At 46.1% G+C, this 22,685-nt stretch overlaps 3 protein-coding genes and 1 pseudogene across 4 annotated transcripts; 1 reads left to right on the forward strand and 3 right to left on the reverse strand.

Annotated features, from left to right (window-relative positions):
* The first annotated feature begins 319 nt into the window (after positions 1 to 319).
* On the forward strand, positions 320 to 3,178 carry LOC125550306 (beta-glucuronosyltransferase GlcAT14B). Its single transcript, XM_048713277.2, has 4 exons — positions 320 to 1,259; positions 1,344 to 1,419; positions 1,505 to 1,620; positions 2,425 to 3,178. Exons 1-4 carry the CDS (start codon positions 653 to 655, stop codon positions 3,036 to 3,038), a joined length of 1,413 nt encoding a protein of 470 aa, XP_048569234.2. The 5' UTR covers positions 320 to 652; the 3' UTR covers positions 3,039 to 3,178.
* A 1,324-nt stretch (positions 3,179 to 4,502) lies between these two features.
* On the reverse strand, positions 4,503 to 9,694 carry LOC125550304 (uncharacterized). 2 transcript variants are annotated; one of them, XM_048713275.2, is made up of 5 exons: positions 9,285 to 9,694; positions 8,216 to 8,305; positions 6,580 to 8,082; positions 5,768 to 5,957; positions 4,503 to 5,426 (listed from the first exon to the last, which is right to left on the reverse strand). In XM_048713275.2, exons 2-5 carry the CDS (start codon positions 8,228 to 8,230, stop codon positions 4,798 to 4,800), a joined length of 2,337 nt encoding a protein of 778 aa, XP_048569232.2. In that variant the 5' UTR covers positions 8,231 to 8,305; positions 9,285 to 9,694; the 3' UTR covers positions 4,503 to 4,797. The 2 variants fall into 2 exon arrangements, with proteins under 2 accessions (XP_048569232.2, XP_048569230.2); XM_048713273.2 differs by having other exon boundaries at positions 9,253 to 9,694.
* A 3,743-nt stretch (positions 9,695 to 13,437) lies between these two features.
* Positions 13,438 to 16,383, reverse strand: LOC147974503 (uncharacterized). Its single transcript, XM_087520057.1, has 3 exons — positions 15,375 to 16,383; positions 13,651 to 13,810; positions 13,438 to 13,558 (listed from the first exon to the last, which is right to left on the reverse strand). Exons 1-3 carry the CDS (start codon positions 16,381 to 16,383, stop codon positions 13,438 to 13,440), a joined length of 1,290 nt encoding a protein of 429 aa, XP_087376183.1.
* Positions 16,384 to 19,625: 3,242 nt separating this feature from the next.
* Positions 19,626 to 20,755, reverse strand: LOC147974504 (uncharacterized; annotated as a pseudogene).
* Between the last annotated feature and the right edge of the window lie 1,930 nt (positions 20,756 to 22,685).

Below are 22,685 nucleotides of genomic sequence, written 5' to 3' on the forward strand. Positions count from 1 at the left end.
GGGTACTGCTGAGTGCACAGGTACGTACGTGCTCGTCCTCGGCTATATCGACCATCCATCGGACGGCCGGCCGGCCCGTGCATGAGGCCTTTTTTCCGGTGCTCTACCGTGAACGGGTGCCAAGCATGCCACATAAGTAAAAAAATGACATGGCACAACATTTAAGAAAGGGAGAGAGTACTTTGGTGACCCCAGAAAGAACCAATGCCAAGCACGAGAACCTGGGCAAACCACTTAAATGAAACAATTTGGCCAATGCATGAAAGACTTTAGGTGCTAACTCATTAAATAAAATGTGCTTAGCAACAACAAGTTAAGCACCTATGCATTGAGGAGTTGAGTTGCTAAGGTATTTAATGCATTTAGCACCTCATCTACAAGCACCTTTGCATTGGAAGAGGTCTGATGGCGGCCATGACTGACTATTCGCCGCGGCTTTGAGATTAGTGCTGCCACACGTTTAACCCACCAGCACCAGGTGTTGAAGCTAACTGCATGCATGCTTCTTCTCTTCTCTTGTCCCGCCATGAAATGATTGCTTCGTGCTCTCCCACCCTCACGCTCCATGACGGCATGATTGATCCATCCATCCACGTCCCACACCGTATATAAACACGAGTCCCTCAGCTCGACCGCTCGATCACACCCATACATGTTGATGTCGTCCTCCATGGACCACGCCGGCCCCTCCGTCCTGCGCTGGCTGCTCTCCGTCGCCGCCGGGGGCCTCTTCGCGCTCTTCCTCCTCGTCGCCTCCCCGGTCCCCTTCCCCTCCGCCTCGCTCTTCCTCGCCCCGACCTCCCCCGCCTCCTCCGCGTCCCGGCGCTCTCAGCTCCCGCTCTTCGTCGACCCGGCGCTCTCGGCGCAGGCCCGCGCGCCGCCGGCCGCGCCCGCCTCGCCGCCGCGGTTCGCGTACCTGATCTCCGGCTCGAATGGGGACGCCGGGATGCTGCGCCGGTGCCTCCTCGCGCTGTACCACCCGAGGAACCACTACATCCTGCACCTGGACGCGGAGGCGCCCGACTCGGACCGCGCGGCGCTGGCGGCGTTCGTGGCGGCGCACCCGGTGCTCGCCGCGGCGCGCAACGTGCGGGTGGTGGAGAAGGCGAACCTGGTCACCTACCGCGGCCCCACCATGGTGACCACCACGCTGCACGCCGCCGCGGCCTTCCTCTGGGGCGAGGGCCGCGGCAAAGGCGCCGACTGGGACTGGTTCATCAACCTCTCCGCCTCCGACTACCCGCTCGTCACGCAGGACGGTGCGTCGCCGTAATCGCCTCTTCTTGGTGAATGAAACGAGTTCGCTAGCTGATTTGGATTCTGCCATGGCATGCCGCGTGTAGATATGATGGAGGTGTTCTCGGAGCTGCCGCGCGACCTCAACTTCCTGGATCACACCAGCGACATCGGATGGAAAGCGTACGTGCTCCAGCTTGATTGGATGCATGGTCGGCGCATGTTTTTACAAGTTTCTAAAGTTCATCGTGGTTTTCATGCATGGCAGGTTTGCTCGGGCGATGCCGGTGATCATCGACCCGGCGCTCTACATGAAGAAGAAGGGCGACCTCTTCTGGATCCCTCAGAAGCGGGAGCTGCCCACCGCCTTCAAGCTCTTCACCGGTACGCCTCAACTAATCTGTGGGTGCACGCCACGTACGTTTCTCCCTGGAAACCATGGCCATGTCCCCGGCTTCCATTGGCACGTAGCAAGCGAAATTTGGATCTTTTCTTGAGCTGATATTCTTTGGGATATTTAGTTGTGCTGTATAGTGATTGTCGCCGTTGTGCATGTGTGACACGGCACCTATCCATGGCCTGTCCCCTTGAGCATGCCCGTGCGTGCTGCCAATCATTTTAGTAGGGGCTAATAGCCAGCTCGTACTGTCGGTCACGACATTTCCCAGGGAGGAATTGTCTCATTACAATATCGTCCCGTTCGTGGCTCGCACATTGGCTACGTGACCCAAAAATCATGGCCGGTGCGCTGCACATCTTAAAATAAAATGATGATATGACACTCCCACCGTCCCTTATTACATGGTGTCCTCGTTTCGCGTGATTCAATTTTAATCATAATATTTCACCTATAGCATATAATATGTTTTGTTAGTGAAACTGATGGTCAAAGGTGAATGTCATTATAGACTAGTATGTACTATTTTATACTTTCTATGTCCAAAATTACTTATCGCTCAAACAGACAAGTTATTCTGGATAGAGAGAGTATATACCACGATACAACATCTAGATGGCCGGCCACAACCAAACACAAAAACAACAAGAACAGCCTGACAACAACAACTACTCTCTATCTCCCTTAATCTTTTATAATTCTCAAGTTAATCCTTGGGGGCCAATCGAGAGAACAAAAAAAAATTACAGATAATTTTTTTAATTAAGGATGATCTGCTTGCTTGGTGCCAGGTTCCGCGTGGATGGTGCTATCGAGGCCGTTCGTGGAGTACCTGATCTGGGGGTGGGACAACCTCCCGCGCACGGTGCTCATGTACTACGCCAACTTCATCTCGTCGCCGGAAGGCTACTTCCACACCGTGGCCTGCAACGCCGACGAGTTCCGCAACACCACCGTCAACCACGACCTCCACTACATCGCCTGGGACAACCCCCCGATGCAGCACCCGCACCTGCTCACCCTCGGCGACTGGGACGGCATGCTCGCCAGCGCCGCCCCCTTCGCGCGCAAGTTCCGCCGGGACGACCCCGTCCTCGACAGGATCGACGCCGACCTCCTGTCGCGGGCGCCCGGCATGCTCGCCCCGGGCGGCTGGTGCGTCGGGGAGGTGCCGGCTGCCGGTGGCAACCGGACCGGCGGCGACGACCCGTGCAAGGCCGTCGGGGACGCGGCGCACGTGCGGCCTGGCCCCGGGGCGGCGAGGCTGAAGCGGCTCGTCACGTCGCTCCTGTCGGAGGAGAACTTCCGGCCGAAACAGTGCAAAGTAGCAGTAGTAGAAGAACATGTTCCCGCAAAAAAAGTAGAAGAACATATTCCCTCAAAAAATGTAGAAGAACATCACTGAAACGAAGATCCCAATCCATTCTTTCCGGATGTCATTTCAGTGTAACGCTTCATGCAATGTATGTATAGTGCACACCAGAGCCTAGTGCCTGGTGCCCGGTGCAGACTGCGGGTCAATCTCTCGAACTGAGTGACATTTTCTTTCCTCGGCATCTTTAAGGCCAACCCTAGGGGGTTGACCCAAATGGGCGAAGAAAGTATTCGTTTTTTGTCCGCTTGGATGGCTAGATAGACACGCCAGAAATATCATACACTGTGGGTGTTGTGAATCTTTTCGACGGTTATTTTCTTTTGCAAAAGAAGAGGACATCTCCCTGGCACAATGTTTGGAAGATCCTAAACCTAGCTTCCACCTGCACTTACCAGTCCAAGCCAGAGAGGAATTGGAGAGCCTGAAAGAAAAGCTTGATCCGGTAATGATTGATCAATGGACTACAGATGAGTGGATTCTTTGTTGGCGCGATGTGAGATTCAAGGCAAGGAAATTTTACAAGTTCTACTTCAGAAATTTAAACCACCCAAAGTACATCACTATGGTTTGGAAGACAAAATGCATGATGAAGCACAAGGGTTTTGCTTGGATAATGTTTATGGACAGAGTCAATACCAGAGATTTACTATGCAGAAGGCATTTTGACATCAGTCTTGCTAATTGAGACTATGCTATATCCGTGAGATCTTACATTGAGATCCATGCAAAATTTTATTTTCAGTTTTTTCTTTTTCTCTCTTGTATGTTATGTCACTTGACTGAGACTTGGTTAAATCTTAGTCGACTAAGACCTAGTCACACCCTTTTGACATTGGTGAGGACCACTCTTGCATGCTCTACCCCTTTGGTTCCTTAGAGACAAACAAGCATATGTTCTACACATGTCAATTTAGTATTGAATGTTGGAATAAAATTCATATCCACTGGGGCACCAATGCACTATGCAAGAGATGATGGAACTGGCCCAAAGGGAATGGCATCAGCCCCCTCTTGAAAGAGACTAGTGGTTGGGGCCCGCCATTGTGGGCCGTTTGAGAGAAAGATGTGCGCACTTCATCATCATCCAAAAATTTAAAAAATATTTTCGCATCACGTGCACACAACAATCTTAAAAGGAAAAAGAAAAAACCTAGAAAAACTTCTCTCAAAAAAGACTCCCTACCATTTAAAAAAAACTCTAAAAAAATACTTTCTCACTATGACCAACCAGCATGCGCCACATGGCGTAGCTGGTTGGCCACCATTCTAGCGCCTCTTAATGGGTTTAATTGTTATTTTGGCAGCATGGAACATTTGGAAACAAAGAAATATATGCTACTTTGAGAAGATCAGACCATCTCTGCCAGATTGGAGAATGCCTACTGCTGACCTAGACATCCTCAAGCTTAGAGTAAAACCAGAGCTTGCTCAATTTATTGGCGATTCCATCTCTTCTTTCTAACTCGAGATGGAGGGAGTATAGAACAGTGGCGGTAAAAAAACATATCTCGAGGCGGAGTGATCAAATTTCTACTATCAATCCCAGCACAGCACATCTTGGTTACTGTTTCAAAGAAGAAAATTGTCCAATATCTAGTGACATACATAATTATATCATAGACTAGAAAAATTGTTGCGTCTGTATCAACAAGCCTTACTACATCTGTGCACTTGAAAGGCAACAAATGGTAACGCTTACAGCATATACGCTTGAAGAATGTTCATGGAAAAACTAACTCAGACTTGTCACTGTACTTTGTTGCGATAGACTGAATTTTGTCAGTTTGACCTACATACATGCAGCGACCGACCCTGAGAGTGACAGGAATTCCAATATGACTTCTTCCAAGAGGTCAGCATGTAACATGATGGCTATCTGGTTGCCCACCATATATATGTCATCACCAAGTTCCATCCAGTTTGGATCCAGAACCTTGTCATCAGGATGGCCTATCGCCAGCTCCTCCTGCTGCCTGACAATCATTTGCCAGACCTTCTCAACAGGCCCTTCAGGGCCCCAGATAGGCCTGCACTGCCTAGTAGAACTCACCCATGGGTGTATATTGGTGCAAGGTGCAAGGACATCGGAGAGAACAGAATTTGCAAGATCAAACATAAGTCTCCTCTCTGGCTTTGGCCATGAAGTAATTGTGGCGTACTTGCTCTCAAGCCTCTCAAAGACTTGGGGACCAACAGGGAAACTAGATGAGTGCCATGACTTGCACAAGAGCTGCCAGTCAGTTGAAACTATCATACCAGAGCTTATAAGAATATCAAGGAGATATGAGAAGTCCCTGTCCTCCTCAACCTGAAATGCTTCCAAAGATTTGTAAGAAGAATCATTGCCATCATCACATGACATGGAGGAGACTTCAGGTTCATCTCGGAATCGACGATGGTCCATTTGTGTCTCCACACCTGAGGTTAATAAAGAAGTTCCAGTTAATGAATGCATGATGCAAAAATTCTGTAAACAAATCTTTTGTGCAATTCTCGTAAATAGCTGCACTCCTCACATTTTTGGCATACTAAAAGAAGTGATTTAAAACTCAACTTAACTATACACCTAAATTCTTTGTTTGAACAGCATGTTGCAATGTGTGAGTTAGCAATAATGTTTATCAGATGCTATGTCGTAAGTATTTAGCTTAATTTAATGATCGTTTGTATTAACTTCGCAGTTTAGGAGAGCTGGCAATGTACAACAAAAAGACACAAGCACTAGTCTATGCAGCCTTCTAGCTATATTGTTATCTTACTGGGCATTTCTTGCAAGTCATTCTTGAAGAATCCAGAACAGCAACTGTCTTCATCAGTTGGGGGCTGTAGAATGGACACTGGGCTCGGCTGCTCAAACTCTTCCAATCCTTTACGAGACTTTGCCAGATCATCATGATTAGAAATAGATATGGATTCACAGTCATGACACTGCAAAGGCGTTGCTGAAACCTACAAAAAGATAGGGAAACGACTTGAAGAGCTGTGCACCATAAACTTAGGCTTCATGGTATCAGCATGAAAAGATTTAACAATCTAAACTTGTCAACAGATGAAAGTTGCATTAGAGTCTACATAGTTAGTGGGGAAAATGATGAAGTTTAAATATGACATAACAACAAGTACTCTACTATAGTGGAACAATGCACATCTGATATCATGAAAAAATAGAACTTAGAAAACATATTAATGTTAAAGAAAAAATATCATGAATTGTATATAATTCAGGATCAATAACTGAAACAGTCTCATTACAGTGATTCTGAATGAGTGAATTGAGTTCACAGAGTTCTTTTATCTTGTCAGAAAACACTTGATTTTTTTTAATGACGGAAGAAACACATCCTCATGATAATAAGAAAATTATGAAACAGGAGTATGATTCAAAGCAGCAGTTGAACACTTACTATTGCAGAGGAATTGGATTGTTCATGCTTCTATGTTAAATTGTTAATAGTAGAGAACTTTTTCGCTATTTCATTCTTGATTCGTTGAAACAACAGAAAGTATGCAACATGCAAGAATATTATGTTTTGTTTTACTTTGCTAAATTCATGGCGCACAAAGTTCAGACCTTCTGTTTCCTAGATAATTGCAATTGAAACGCAGAAGGCACAGTTTCAGCAGGCTCGTGGATTAACCCCTCGTCTGTCGCGAACAATACTCTCTCATTTATGCAGTCAGAAGTTGAAACATTATCAGATGGATGCCATGAATGACACCTGAAATCATCAAGAGAAGGAGAAGCAGGTCTCCGCTGTTCCAAGGCAAGACTTTTTACCACAGAAGCATTCCTTAAGTTATTTTGCCTCCCGCTGGCAATTTGCTTGAGCCTTCGTTTGGCCAGAAAAGAATCAAAGGTAACCTTGCCGTTGTTGTAACTAACTGAAGGATCTGGGAAAATTTCACTGTTAGGAGACCCTTCGCAGGAAGAACTCCTGTCCAATGAGGTGTGAAGAGACAGTGGAGATCCATGCTTTGGTAAAACTATAAAGCATCCTTCCTTGTTGTGGCCTTTGCCCTGGTCAAGTTTGTTGTGTTGAATCTGAGCATGCGGGTTCAAATTTTTCTTTACCCTCTCTGAATCAGATAAAGCAAACATCTGTGCAAGAGTTCTCGATCCGACATCGCCTTCATCATACTTCCGAAAGGATTTCCCAGGTAAGCTACTTGATGATGACTTGTTGTTTTGCCTGGAGTTAATGTCACCGCCAGAATACATCTGAAATGATCCGGTGCTATTCATATCTATGATGTTGAATTGATCAAATGATGGCTCTTCTCCCTTTGACAGAGAATTGATGGCATCACTAGTCAAGTATCTTTCTCCTTTTTTTCTAGCCACATTAACAGTATTTAAAAGATGTTGTGAAACTCTCTCATTGCTCACTACAACAGACTCAGCCAACTTCTTCCTATTTCTCCTGGAATTGCAATTGTCATGAGAGAGCGACGACATGGAAAAAGAGTTCTCCGGATCATGCCTGTTTCCCAAGCCAGGCTCCAGAACGACAATGTTGTTGAAATCTCCGTAATTCCCTCTCGGCAGATCTTTTATATCTTTAAGTGAGGAATTAGCTAAACCCACTGGGTACTTCCTGAAAGTGCCTGTGATATCTTTCTCATGCTGATTATTTGGGGAATAATTCACATCGCGGGGGCACTTCTCAAACAAAGGATTGTCTATTTCAAGTGGGTTCAAGCGATCCAAGCCATTGCTGTACTCCACGTCATTATCAAATGTTCCATCACAATAGGGAGACTTTGACGGCATAAACTTTTTTAATTTCATTGCGCTCCTCTTCAAGCTTGGCAGACCTTTAGGGCAATGATACGACATCTCTTTTGTGAAAGTCTCCGGTAGCTCCTCCGACACTTCAAAGACATCCTTGAATTGTTGATGTCTTTTATGGGCTATGTAAGTAGGTGGCAATACGTCAATTCCCATCAGTTTTGCGACCACACTGGGGGATGACCGTCTTTCCTCCAATTCTTTCAGTACATCCTTCCCAACAAGTAGTTTGGCTGGACAGCTGCTAGTCCTTTGTGGCCTGCACTCCTTATATCGATGGCCAAGCTATAGACAATTTCCAAGATAAAAAGAAAAGAAAAAACTCAGTGCTTCAGAATTTTGGTTGTTGATCACAAGTTATAACTATGAAACCATTCAGCTTCAAGAGGATTTTAATGAACAGAAGGAAGTAACTCACCGAAATCTGTTCCATCTTGAAGAGTGACTATATGGAGAATCAACTAAGAGGAGAGGTTCTGATATTCGTCTCAAGTCAAGTGCTTTGTGCCTGCAGATATACATGGAACAAAGATTTAAAGAATGCACATAAGATGGAGAGATAAAATTAACACATAGTGGCACTCGAAGTCTTTGATTTTTCTGCATCAAACAAATTCTAAATGTGACTAGCAAGCCAGTAAACTTGCCGTCACTGTGAAATCGATATTATCAGCTTACTTAATTAGGAAATCTACTCCTCATCTATCTCCGAGCTTTCCATTGCTCCCCAATGCCATGTCAGAACTCGGACTAGCTACTACAGAAACACAACGGCATAACTCTGCGCTTGGAGCATGGTGAGAAAGCACAGTAAGGCGGCGGAAACATAGGCTATGTACTGCATGCAAAGTAGATATGTAGATATGAGGAGCTATTTTTTGCGTAAAGGAATCCATTAAAACCAGTACACGAACTGTGACATGCTAACAACTCATCTCCAAAAGACATATACAAACTGTAACATTGTGATGCTATATTTATCTATTTTTGCGGAGAAAACTTCCGATCTATTCATCATCTGTCAAGGTAGTACAAAAAACACTAGAAGTAAAAAAATACATCCAGGTAAAGCAAAAGCCAAAAAGGGACAAAAGTGCTGAACTCGATACTGGATACACCTTTCCAGGTGCGGCATCAGAAAGCCTCTTTACGAGAAAGTGGCATTCTCTGAGGGAATAAATTAATGCGCCAGAGAAAATCACGACTCGAACAAGATTAAACTAGGCGTGCGTGTAGTTGCAGATTGGCCTTCTGAATGTGGCTTGTGAGCTTATCAACTGCAATTGTTCTTTGTCGGGTGTGCGCCTGTGTCTAGATCGATCTTAAAATGGAGTACTACATCGTTGGAGAATACAGTGTTAATTTTCACAGATAGCGACTGTCAGCTGCTGTCAATGGGAAGTTCAGAAAGAAACAAGCTGTTAATAATAAATAATCAAGGCCAAAAGTCCTCACTCAGCTCAGTTTCAGCCAGATCTGAAACCCACCGGGGGTGCAGCACCAAAGCAGATTCGCTCCTAACCGGACGCGCGTCTTCCTCGCGGCACCACGGTAGCCAGAGCAATGGCTCGGCCAGCCACCCAAGAAACGCCCCCGAAAAAACCAAAGCCGCCGCCGCCGCCTCCGCCGCGAACAGGAAGGAGCCCAAGCGATGTTCGCCGCCGGAGACGGGGGAGTGGTGCGGCGTGGACGAGCAAGGGGGGGTCTCTCCGGTGGCAAATGCGCGCGAGCTTCCGAGGGGAATCACGTCGGCATTCGCGGCCTCTCTCTTCCCTTCGCCTCTTCTTTTTCCTATCTCGGTTGGATTTGGGAGAGGAGGAGGAGCAGCGCAACGGCGCGGGGCCTGAAGGCCGAGTGGTGAATGGTACCGGAAGGATCAGGAATTTAATTGGCGGCGTTAGATGAACTAATTAAATGCTACGGACGAGATTTACTACTAGCCTCACATGCCTGCGTACACAGATCCCCGTCAATCTCTCAGTGGAACGACCGATCCCGCCGCTACAGTAGTGTATGGTGCTACAGCACCGATGACACGTGGGGTCGGACCCGCATCAGTGACGACAGTACGACTCTACTGCACGGTGTTACTGCCTACCGTTACCCAGGAGGATCCCCATCTACGCTACTCCCCTCCGTAAAAAAATAACTGTCTCAACCTTAATACAACTTTGTACTAAGTTTAATATAAAGTTGAGACGCTTATTTTGAAGCGAAGGCAGTATCAAACAAGAGTTGGTACAACATCATTTCACACGCCGTCATTAATGCGAAAAATAATTTAAAACCAAGCTTCGTATCAATTTGGAAATCAAACGGTTAATGCAATTAATTAGTCTGATCACATATATGCAATTAATTAGCCTGTTGATGGTTTTTTTAGGATGCTTGTGATGGTAGGGAAGCTCAAACTCGGCGGATGGGTTCAGACTGGTGTTCGGACACGGATTTGAAAGCCGGTTATCCAATCGTATCTCCCAAATGTCCAACTATATTTAACACATAACGGAGGACTCACAAACTATTTTTTGACGGACCGGGCCTTATGTTTTTTAGTTGATGTGTTAGCAAACGATGTATTCTTATTTACGCTTTTTTTGCGGAATGTCCTTATTTACGCATGAAGCAAAACCATCATGATGACAGTTCCTGAAAGACATGGAGTTAAAAAAGAGAAAGTTGTAACTGCGCTGCCATGTAGCTATACCTTTTATCTAGACCATCCATTTTTCCATCAACATTCGCGCATACTAACTTTTTCTTTGTTTCTCCCAAATAAGAAAACATTTAAACCTAAAACTTTGCAGGTCAACATCGAGACTAGCATGTGCAGATTTTTTTTGAATGAAAATATATAAAATGGTAAAACTCATTCAGATTTTTATTTTGAAAATTTTCTTTTGCATAAGAAAAACCTTTATTCTTGTAGTGGTGTTACCTCCATCAGAGTTTGCTTGTTACCCTGGTATTTTGAGTGATATGCACTAACATTTTGCTAGTCAAATATGTGATCAAAATTTGATCCAAAACACAATGAAGACTAATAAACCCGGATGGAGATAGTACTTGTATGGCGTTGACCTAAAAAAATCAAGATCAAATATTCTCTTATTTGAAAGAAACAAAAAAGAGAAATTACTATGTAAATACAACATAGATCTTGACGCAAAATTGAATGGTCTAGATAGAATGTGTAGCTACATAGGGGTGTAGAAAATCCATACAAAAAGAGGAATTTGTTTCCATTAATATATCCATGACTGAACCACGATCATCCATTAATTAGGAACTTTAATCTATTTATATAAATCAACATATGCTAACGGGTTGACCCAACAATTTTGAGACCCATTACAATAGCATGATCTAGACATGACCCGACGACCATCGAGCATGGAGCCAGGCACCATGGTGCCCCAATACATGTGTTCTTCTATGTCATTAATTTATGCCTGAAAGAAAAATAAATACATAATTAAGCACAAAAGAAGAATGACATCATCATAGATAGATAACTATGTACTCCCTCCGGTCCTTTTTACTCCGCACATTAGATTTGTCTGAAGTCAAAGTTTGCTAAGTTTGACCAAATTTATATTAGAAAATATTGACATCTATAACATTTAATAAATATAGTATGAAAATATATTCCGAGATGGATCTAATAATAAATGTGTTGTTATGTGAATGTTAATAATTTTTTGTATAAACTTGGTCAAAGTTGGATGAGATTGACTTCAGACAAACCTAACATGCAGAGTAAAAAAGACCGGAGGGAGTACTGATATTCTCCAACGTTGGTCGATTTTGTCCATCTTTTTACACTATTCTTTCACAAGCTTAAATAGGATTAATTTGGTTGTGTAGAATACAGAAGCAGATGACGTAAATCCAAATTGAAAATCATTGCACGGTGTAGTAGTACATCTACATACTATTGTAAATCGAAATTGGGATGTCACCTGGGATCCTTCCTTTTCACCTATATAGGTCCCCTCTTTTTTTGCGCACACTATATGGGTCTCCTCAGAATTAATAAGCTCAAAATAATGACATGATACAAAGAATTGAGAGAATAATTGCCGGCTCTTCTTTCATATGATGAAAGACTACAACTAATCAAGTCTGTCTTTTCTTCCCTTTTCTACTTATTTCATTCAGTTTGTCTAATTCACATCTAGATATTTTTTAAGGATGTCACATCTAAGCTCTCATAAGTATATAATACAGCAACAAGAAACAAAAAAAATTAGGAAAAAAATAGACCACAAACAGAGTGGACATCAACTTAGATGTGACATAGTTATGTCACATCTAGATGTGTCCTAGACGGACCCTATTTCATTTGCTGCTTTGCTCTACCTGTGGTTGCAGTGGATCAGGTCAACAAATACCTAAGGCTTTGTTAATGGATGACATTTGGCTCCAAAAATATTGGCCCGACGCTTATTGCTTGGAACATAGTTTGCAAACACAAAGGCATGTGGTCTGGGAGTTTTAGAAATTGCTTCCCAAGATAAAGCTCTGCTTATGAAGAGCCTACACAAATTCTATAACAGAGAAGACATGCCTTTGGTTCGTCTGATGTGGGAAACATATATATTATTCAACTCCACCATCGCCATGGAAGAATGATGGTTTGTTTTGGTGGAAGCTCACTTGAAATTAATTCTACTTTACAAGGAGGAGGCAATTTGAATCGTTGGAATGGGTCAATCTGTCTTGTTCTGGGATCATAAATGGATAGGAAAACCTTTAGCACAACAATTCCCAAAACTTTACTCTTTTGTGAAAAATAAAATGTCTCTCTGGCCAATGTGTTGGTCACTCAAAAATTTTGGCTGAAGAATCCACAGACCTCTGTCAAATCAGGCATTTCTGCAATTCAATGTGTTTGATGATGATTGCCCAAGTTAACCCATCCTCACCAATAGACACCTGGTCCAAAAAATGGAAGCCTTGAAACTTCTCTCCCAACAATATGCATAAGAATATGATGGGCCAATCAGAAGCAAGCTTCCTTTTCAAATGGTTATGGAAATGTGATAGCAGAATTAGACATGAAATATTCTTTTGGGTTGCCATACATGACATAATTAATACCAGGGGGCTGCTCAAAGGTAGACCCTTCCCATGGAAGCTTATGATTGTCTGATATGGAATGAATCTTCTGAAGAATCTACCTTGCATCTCCCCTGTGACCTTTGTTTCAATCTTTCTAGGAGTCTATTGCCCCCCAAAAAATAAAGAGGCATTTCTTTCTTTGATGAAGTGGTGGTACTTTTGCAACAAGCTCTTCCTAAGAAAGTTGTGGGACATTCTAATTGTGCAATGTTGGAACATTTGGATGCAAAGGGGTGAAAAGACTTTCTAGAATGAAGTCCCAGGACTAATCTCTTGGAGACATAGATTGGAACAAGATCTTCTCCCGCTTAAGCGTAGAACGAAAGCAAAGAATATAGACTACCTTGATTAGTGAATTGCATCCCTGATTTAATTTCAGCTAGTTTTCTTCTATTATATTATTGGTCATGTTAGAAAACACTAGAGTGGGATGTTGGGCTTGTTTCCATTTTATGTAAATAACTTTATTATATTGATTACTAGAAAATTGTTCTATGGTTACGGGGTAAAAGCCGGTTATATAGTATCAAGTGGAAGAAGTAAGACTGATGGCGTGTGTACCCCATCTCGAAACTCTCGTTTCACCTTCCATTCGGGTCGTCTAGCACCTGTAGATGGGTAATCTTTTCCTTTGTTCCTACCAGCACATAGAAGAAAAACAATGATAGTTAGGCAAGTATAAATAATAACACTCTGAAATCAAAAGAAACCTACATATGACGTACATACCAGTGCGCGGGGGAGCAGCATGTTAAGATATGACATATAAGGCTACGGGGCCCTTGTGCACGGTCATTTATGCTGCACCGATCGAATGCCCGTGACCTGGTGCGATTACTGATATGGTACTGTGCAAAACAGTGCTCTATCGGACGGTAGTAGACAATAGGAGTATTTGATAAAAAACTACCACATTAGGGGTTACCGTCCCACAGAACTACCACATTCAAAAAAGTGACCGATAATTACCAAAAAAATCTAATTTTATGACTAAAAACTACCACATTTGAAAAATGACCGGTTTAGACGATTTAAACACGTTTATGACATGCGAGACCCACCCGTCAGGGGTGACGTGGCGGCACGGTCAACCTTGTTTATTTAGACCGTTAAGTTGAGCGTTATGACAAGTGGGGCCCACACGGTATTCTTCTTCCTCCTCTCCGTATCTTCCTTTGGCATTTTACCAAACACCTCCTGTGCATGGGAGGGAAGCGGGTCAACTCCGGTGACGCGCCCGCTGTGAAGACGGCCCCGTCGCTCCTGACCGAGGAAGATGGTCCAGAGGACGCCACATCCTCGTGCGCCCAGGACGACAGCGAGGTGCGCGCCTCACCTGCTCGAGGTGCTTCGCCAAGGTGCTCGCACGTGCTGCAGGAGCTGCTCGTCGTGGTGCTCGCGCACTGTGGCCGAGCCTCGTGGAGGGCGGGAGCCTCAATGTCTCGTTCCAGCGGAAGGGGGGGAGGGTGTTGCGGAGCTCTGGCTCACCCGCGGTCGTCGCAGGAGGCGAGAGGAGGCCGGAGCTGTGGTGCTGCTGCTTGCGGCCGCTGCTACTGCTCCTATGCTGGAGGATGTTGCGGTGGTCTTTTTGGAGGTGGCAGCGAAGGACACGGCTTCGACGGCCGAAACACGGTAGTGGCCACGGCCTTGGCGAGCACCCCGGACACCTCGACCTCTGCTGCGCTGTTGGACGCGGAGGGCATGGGGAACTTGACCGTGGCGTGCACAGAGGCGGAGAGGTGGGCCAGGTCCTTCTCGGCGCGACGCAGGGACCAAACCGCGAATGCGAGCCTGTTGCCGCCTCGGCGCCGGAGTGCGGTCTGCGGCTCGGCGGCAAGGGGATGAACAGGAGCTCGGCTTGCGCGTCGAGGCGAGCGAGGCCCGTGGTGCTGTTGCTTACAGCCGCTGCTACTGCTCCTTGCCGCTGACCACGAGCTCCAGCTCGAAGGGAGGCCGGCGAGGGCGGCAGCAGCAGGGCCTAGAGCTCGCAGCACCTCGGCTTCGCGTGCGGCTGCGCGGGCTTCTCCTCCGGCACCCTCTGGCATGGAAGGCCACCGGAGTGCAGGGCGGCAAAGGCCACCGAAGCATGAGGGGGCGACTGGGCGCCCACTGAAAGCAGCATAGGATGATGCACAGGAGGTGTTTGGCAAAATGCCAAAGGAAGATACAGAGAGGAGGAAGAAGAACGGCTGTGGGCCTCACCTATCATAACGGTCAACTTAACGGTCAAACTAAACAGAGTTGACCGTGCCGCCACATCACCCTTGACGGGTGGGTCCTGCATGTCATAAACATGTTTAAATCGTCTAAACCGGTCATTTATCAAAAGTGGTAGTTTTTAGTCATAAAATTAGAAAATTTTGGTATTTATCAGTCACTTTTTTGAATGTGATAGTTCTATGGGACGGCAACCCGTAATATGGTAGTTTTTTGTCAAATACTCTAGACAATAGTATTGGCCTGGACGGTAGGAAATGCCTTGGAAGATACACAAATATTTCTTTGTCCATAGACAGTAATATGGGATAGGAAATCGTCGTCATGGCTAACCACTAAGATCTCCGAGCCATGCTCTACCAGATCGCTCGAGTAGAGGCGTTGTTTGTCTTCCGGGCATGTGAAGATCAGTTTTGGTGTGGCTCGAGCTCGATGGTGGTGTGCCGCGTCCATCTCGAAGATCATTGGTGCACCGGTCACGTTGATTGCCGCGATATCAACTGCGTATAGCTTGCCGTGTAATGAGACCGGATACGACCACCCTGGGCATTCCAAACCTAGCATCGTCCATTGCGTCTCCAGGGAGGTAGCCACGGCCACACCCTCAAACTTATTGAAGGTAAGCAAGACGGTGACGACTCCCGCAGCGAAGGAAGCCGAAGTGGAGATGAATCTCATCCGCCGGAGCGACTGGTCTGTCCCCTCGGGCATTTGTGCGGCGAGAGTGGTGAGAGGTGGAAGGTCGACGATGTCACGGGTGAATGGGTGGAGGAGACGGATGGCCGCGTCCTTGTCCCTCTGCAGGAGGAGGAGGCCATGGACCGAATCGAGAATGCAGTGGCTCCTGAACAGCGGGAGGCAGACGCGGACGAAGACGCCTGAGTCTAGGTTGAAGAAGCGGATGTAGCCACCCAGCTCCGGGTGTCCGGGGTAGAGGCCACGGTGCTCCGGGAACATCATCCAGCGGCGCGGGTGGAAGCGGGGATCGACCACCCCATGGCCGCGCGGGGAGAGCGTCTCCGATCGCCAGTGCGCGCAGACGGCGCGGAAGCGGACGTAGTCCAATAGATCTCCGGCTAGCACGCCCGACGCGACGAGGCGTACCAAATCTCCATGCAGCGAGTCCCAGGTCGGCCTGGAATATGCGCCGGAGCCGGCGTCGCGCGCTGCGAGGCACCGGGTTGCCGGAGGCGGGGAAGGAGATACGCATCTTCGTTTCTCAGCTGGGAAGGTGGTGCCACGCATCACGTAGTTGTTGACTGTCGCCGGGAGATGTGGTTTCGGAAACGAAGCCGGGTCGTGAGTTTGAGAGGCGATGCAAACTTGATTTGTTTCGGAGTATAATGAATCGAGTACTTAATTACCGCTGCCTTGTGCCACGAGGAAACTAATAATGGTTATGTTGTCGGATTGTACGAATCTGATGCGTGCAAGATAAGGATTCGAACCGAGTTTTTTTTAGAGAAGGTCATCATGGCTAGCTTTGTTGACTTAAAAAGGAATTACATCGTCCACAAGATTTGAGACCAGACAGCCCGGGGTCTCATCCGTCCAAAAGCTAGAGAGTTTATTACAATAACTATGTTTAGTTAGCACATGGGCCGCTTTATTTGCATTACGAGGACAATGCTGAAATTTGACCTTCCCAATCAAAGTCGAAACATCGACACATTCCGCGAAGATAGCAGCAGCTTCATCCCACCATCTGGCTTGGCCACCGCAGCAGTCAATCACTGTTAAAGAATCGGATTCCGCCTCTACTCGCGGGAAACCTAAGGAGTTTGCAAACTTCAGGCCATCCCGCATTGCCAGTGCTTCCGTCGTGACCACACTTGATGCCACGGGGATATAGATACATTGGGCTGCAAGAAACGATCCATTCACATCTCTGATTACCGCAGCAGTTGCTCCCACTCCTTCTTCGACATAAAACGTTGCATCAACATTTAGTTTGACAAATCTAGGCTCCGGCTTCTCCCATCTGTCTTGCACTGAAACAATTTTCTTCGCATTTGCTTGGTCGAAATTATTAGAGATAGCAAGGACCGATATAGGCCATTTGAATGCTGGTGGAGGATTACCATTGTGAGTGTACTGGCGACGGATCCACCACAGGTACCATCCTCCCACCGCTATGATTTGCTTCACATCCAAATTCGGTTTGATGGGCACTTGTCTTGGTGGACCGACCAGGATGTGTTCTAGTATGATTGACCCCGAACGATCAACCATTTTCGCTTCATTGATGATATCCAAGATTCCAAGCCGAGACCACATCTCCGTAGCATGGGAACAATCAAACAATAGGTGCCTCACATCTTCAGCCGCATTGTGACATATGGGACAAGCACCCTCTATGCCGACATGCCTGTTAGTGAGGATGGACTTTAGGGGTAGGATTCCATGTAGTGCCCGCCAGCAGAAAATTTGAAATTTACGTGGGATTTGAAGTTTCCATAGAATACTCCAAACCGGTGGTGTGTTTGACCTCCCTGGCTGCGCTAGTGCATTTGCATGTGTCCTAAAAGTCCGAATCCATTGAGTATGGTAAGCTGATCGTACTGAGAAGATGCCTCTTCGGTCCGGATGCCAAGCTATGAAATCTTGAAAAGCATTGTGATTCAGCGGGATTTCTAGTATCCTTCGAACATCGACAAGATTAAAAATAGCTCTAATCAGATCCTCATCCCAGTTCCCACTTATGGGGTCGATGAGGTCGCTAACTGTAGACAGGATAGTGTGACCCTGCGGCGTGATCACCCTTCTATTTGCACTGCTTGGAACCCATGGATCGTTCTAGATATTCACTTTCTCCCCTGACCCAATACGCCATATATACCCCAATTTGAACGTCTCCAAGCCCTTCATAATACTCTGCCAGGTAAATGAGGCACCATTCTTTAAAGTAGCTTGAAGTAAACTACCATTAGGGAAATATTTCGCCTTCAATACCTTTGCACATAAAGAATCCGGGTTGTTTAGTAACCTCCAGCATTGCTTTGAAAGCATTGCTAGGTTAAATGAGTATAGGTCTCGGAATCCCATTCCCCCTTCACTCTTCGGATAGCAAAGTTTCCATCAAGAATACCAATGCATTCTCTTATGTTCCTCATCATCCCCCACCAAAACTGAGAAATTAAATCAGTTATCTCTTTACATATTCCTTTGGGTAAGCAGAAGACTGACATAGCAAACACCGGAATTGCTTGTGCCACCGATTTCAATAGGATCTCCTTTCCTCCAATGGATAGCTATTTCTCCATCCAACCTCTGAGCCTCTCTTTGATTCTCTCAATAAAGTGCTGAAAGCAGTCACTTCTATCCGCTCCCACCATTGCGGGTAAGCCCAGGTATTTATCAGAAAGTGCCTCTGTATCAATGTGAAGCTCCTGACATATTTCAGCCCTAGTGACAACAGAAGTATTAGGGCTAAAGAAAACACTCGATTTAGCAAAACTCACCATTTGCCCCGAGTTTTGACAGTAAGTCTCCAGAACATGCTGTAAGGAAGCTGCATTAAGCGTGTCTGCCTTCATGAGAATTAGAGAATCATCAGCGAATAAGAGGTGTGATACTGATGGTGTATTTTTGCACACTCTAATCCCTTCTATGCCACCAGCTTCTTCTTCATACTGCAATAGACTGGAAAGACCCTCTGCACAAATGAGGAATAGGTAAGGGGATAGGGGATCCCCCTGCCTAATTCCCCTTGTAGGGTTAAAACCATCTGTTTCTTGTGAGTTAAATCTCACTTTATAATTAACTGATCTCACACATTCCATAATCAATTCTACCCACTGTTCATGAAATCCCAATTTGATCATCATATCATGCAAAAATGACCACTCCACTCTATCATAGGCTTTATGCATATCGAGTTTTACTGCACACAATCTGGATTGTCCTGTCTTTTTATTCTTAATCTTATGCACACACTCATATGCTATCAAGATATTGTCCGTGATCATTCTTCCAGGAACAAAGGCGCTTTGAGTAGGAGAAATGATATCAGGAAGTATACTTTTTAGACGTAGAGCTAACATTTTCGAGATTATTTTGTAGAGGACATTGCAAAGACTAATGGGTCTGAATTGCGTTACCAGCTCCGGAGCATCAGTTTTGGGGATCATCACAATTGTTGTGTCATTCCAATTTGTTGGAATTTGCCTCGAATTAATGGCCATAAAAACCTCTTGAGTAATCTCATCACCAATTATATGCCAATATTTTTTTGAAGAAGATTGTGTGCAAACCATCAGGCCCGGGTGCTTTAATATCTCCAATACTAGAGATCGCTTTCTTCACATCCTCCGCTGTATATGGGGCCATGAGAAAATTATTCATCTGGTCTGACACCTTCCGATAAACTCGCTCCATGATCACCGGATTAGTTTTCTGAACTTCAGAGGAGAAATGATGAGAAAAGTAGTTTAAGATATGGGCATTTAAATCATCAGTACCTTCCAGCCAATTCCCAGCCTCATTCCTTAGTCTCTTGATAAAATTCCTTTTCCGCCTCGCCGAAGCGAAAGCCTGAAAAAAGCAGTGTTGCGGTCACCAGCTTTTAGCCAAGTTGCTCTGGACTGTTGCCTCACTTGGATCTCTTCCAATTCTAGCAAATACTCGATGAGTTCAGTTAATTCTCTTCTCTTTTCTTCATTCTCATCATCCATAGGTCCCGCCATAACTTTCTCAAGATCTCGCTGTGCTTTACGCAGACGCTTTTTTGGCTTCTTGAGAACTCTCTGATCCCAGTCGTGGAACTGGTTATGCATTTTATTCAGCTTGTCATAAATAGTAGTCACAGTTGGGTCGGCTGTAACATCATTCCACGTCGCCGTCGCCGTCTCCTCAAAGTCCTCTCCCTCAACCATCGTGCCTCAAATCGTTTTACATGTACATTATTCTATCCGGCGGTTGAATGTGTATAGAACTCTGTATCCACAAGAAGGGGTCTGTGGTCAGAGTGGTTAAACTCCAAGTTCTGCAAAGCTGCATTAGTAAACAAGTTTGCCCATGCATCATTCACTAGGCCTCTGTCTAGTCTTTCCCTTATTCTTCCACGTCTCCATGTGAACGGGTCCCCGATGAAGCCCATATCATGTAATCCACAATCATCAATTGCTTCTTGAAAAGCCTGCATATATTGTGCCGGACGTGGATTGCCTCCCTCCTTCTCATGAAGAAACTGGATTTCATTGAGGTCGCCAATCAAGCGCCACGGCAAATTCTGAATCTGGTGGAGTTGCCGCATACGTGACCAGGTCAGATGCTTATTCTCCCATCTAAATTCACCATACATCCCCGTCAAACGCCAAACTGGATTGTTATTATTATCCTCCATTATTACATCAATGAACATAGTATCTAGAGCAAGCCTACGTACATGGATATGATTATTCCAAAAAAGAACTAAACCACCGCTTCTTCCATTACTTGTGCACACAAGTTTCTGGTCCATTTCCATCCTCCTCCTTAAACATTCTGCTGGATAGCTGTCAAGGTGGGTCTCCGACAAGAACACCACGTCAGGGGAACATCTTCGCTGGACATCCAGCAGGGCACGCACTGCCGGGGCGTTCCCGAGACCCCGACAGTTCCACACTAATTTTTTCATTGTGTCCGGTCATCCCCCTCTCGGGAGTATGCCTATATCTCATTGGTTTGCTGCCCTGCCGAACTGTCTATTGCTTCTCCATCAACTCCTTTATACTTCTTCTTGTTTGCATTCTTCTGAGGCGTGCTTGTAGCCTCCACAATAATCCCTGGCATTGTTTCTCCTTCAAACTGATCAACTATCGCTGCCACAGTTGATGTCTTGGCTGTACTTGGGACCAACGCCAAAGTGTCAGACCCGCCCGATAGTACCTGTTGCGTATCATCTGCTATCCGCTTCCCCAAAACTTGACCATGGCGCGCGTCTTGTTCCTCTGTTTCCTGTCCCGACCCTTGCCCCGATTCCATATGAGAGGGAATCGGATTGTACAGCGCGTTATGACGCCAACTCTGCATGGTATCCCTCCCCGCTGAAGCAAAGGGAGGGGCTCCTCGGCCACGTCCAGGTCCAAAAGTAGGTTCATCTCTCCCTCTTTCACCTCTCCCGCGTCCAGGATTCCTCCCTGCACCGCGTCCTCTACCTCGGCCTCTTCCTCCGTCAACCAAAAGGAAATCACCCCACTCCAGCTTGGATACGTCATGTTCCCCAGTACCACACTCCTCATACCAATGTCCCATTAGACCACAGTTGCCACAGAAATCGGGCAGTTTCTCATATTGAACTTGGTAGAAATCTGTTTGCTCATTCTTAGTAATTGAAACAAATCTGATGAGCTTCTTCGAGACCGTAAGCTCAACTCTAACTCTCACAAACTCCCCTACAAAGCCAGCAGGCAGAGTTGTTTGAACTTCTAGCACCCTGCCCATCCTGCGACACATACCTTTGATTGCTGCGGGGAACAAGTAGTTATCCGGCAGTTTCAGAATCCTTGCCCATACCACAAGCTTATCTAGCACTACCGATTCCGGCTTTGTGAACCCATCATATTCCTCTATCAGGACGCCCTGGTTCCTAAACAGCCACGACCCCTTATGAATTGCCATGTTCTAGTCCCCCAAACAGCCAAATTGCACCGTGAACAGGTTGTCATCAACCCTGCGCCAGCGGACCTCCCTGGCTGGATTCCATGCCGATCTCATATCAGCATATAGAGTAGACGGGCTGAACCCCTTATTGGTGTGCACCTTCGCGATCGCAAGCCACTTGGCCTCTATCTTTTCCTCCTTGAATTCATCTTCCCAGACAAATTGTTCCTCCTCATCTTCCTGAAGCTCCAAACGACCCAGAAGTTCCTCGACAGGCTCCTTGCCCCGGCGGGTTCTGCCTGGTTCCTCCTGCGTCGCCATGACGATCCTGATCACAAAAACCCTAACCCTAGACGGGCGAGGCTCCAGAGGTCAAAACCCACCTCAACCTTCCCCGCGTAGCCTCCCAGGGATCAGATCCGAGGTAGGGGCGGAGAACGGGCGGGGATGAACGGCTGGATCGGCGGCAAAAGGCAGACTCTCGACGGCTGCGCCGCCAGAGGACAGCGAAACCCTAACGAGGTAGGGGACTCAAAATATGCGCCTAGATTCGAATCGAGTTTTTCTTTGGAAGCTGGTTGAGACGAGTTGTAATGCATCCGTGCGAGTTTTGTTTGACAACCTCACTAAACTTTATTATGCCGTCACCACACCACATGTATACAGGGACTAAAAGAAGGTTTTCGGGTTGGCCTAACCCACACATGGCGATCAACCCCTAAAGTAAGACCATGCTTAGTAAGATTGTGAGTCTCAACATTCGAGATTCGAAACTCGTGACTAATAAGGATGAAAACTAGACATATGATCTTCGATCTCGTTAATCACAGTGCCCGTAAGAAGACACACTTCCGCTTTGGATGGCATCAACTGATGTCTTGCAGTCCGAGGCCACCAAGATCCGTTGAGAGTAGGTGTCATCTGCAAGAGTTAACGCCTCCCGAGTTGCAAGTGCCTCGAGGTAG

The sequence above is a fragment of the Triticum urartu genome, chromosome 4A (assembly GCF_056163025.1).
Source record: "Triticum urartu cultivar PI428250 chromosome 4A, HENAU_Tu73, whole genome shotgun sequence".
NCBI lineage: Eukaryota > Viridiplantae > Streptophyta > Magnoliopsida > Poales > Poaceae > Triticum > Triticum urartu.

Bases quoted from the DNA above. Each gene is read 5' to 3' on its own strand.
- LOC147974503 (XM_087520057.1), bottom strand. From the start codon at position 16,383: ATGCGTGGCACCACCTTCCCAGCTGAGAAACGAAGATGCGTATCTCCT. The intron at 13,811-15,374 runs CTATTGTCTAGA...TATCAAATACTC, and splicing joins TCCTACCGTCCAGGCCAATA to CTATTGTCTACTACCGTCCG. The intron at 13,559-13,650 runs GTATGTACGTCA...ATGTGCTGGTAG, and splicing joins TGCTGCTCCCCCGCGCACTG to GAACAAAGGAAAAGATTACC.
- LOC125550304 (XM_048713275.2), bottom strand. The intron at 5,958-6,579 runs GTCTGAACTTTG...ATCTTTTTGTAG, and splicing joins AATTATCTAGGAAACAGAAG to GTTTCAGCAACGCCTTTGCA. The intron at 5,427-5,767 runs GTAAGATAACAA...TATTAACCTCAG, and splicing joins TGACTTGCAAGAAATGCCCA to GTGTGGAGACACAAATGGAC.
- LOC125550306 (XM_048713277.2), top strand. From the start codon at position 653: ATGTTGATGTCGTCCTCCATGGACCACGCCGGCCCCTCCGTCCTGCGC. The intron at 1,420-1,504 runs GTACGTGCTCCA...CATGCATGGCAG, and splicing joins AGCGACATCGGATGGAAAGC to GTTTGCTCGGGCGATGCCGG. The intron at 1,621-2,424 runs GTACGCCTCAAC...GCTTGGTGCCAG, and splicing joins CGCCTTCAAGCTCTTCACCG to GTTCCGCGTGGATGGTGCTA.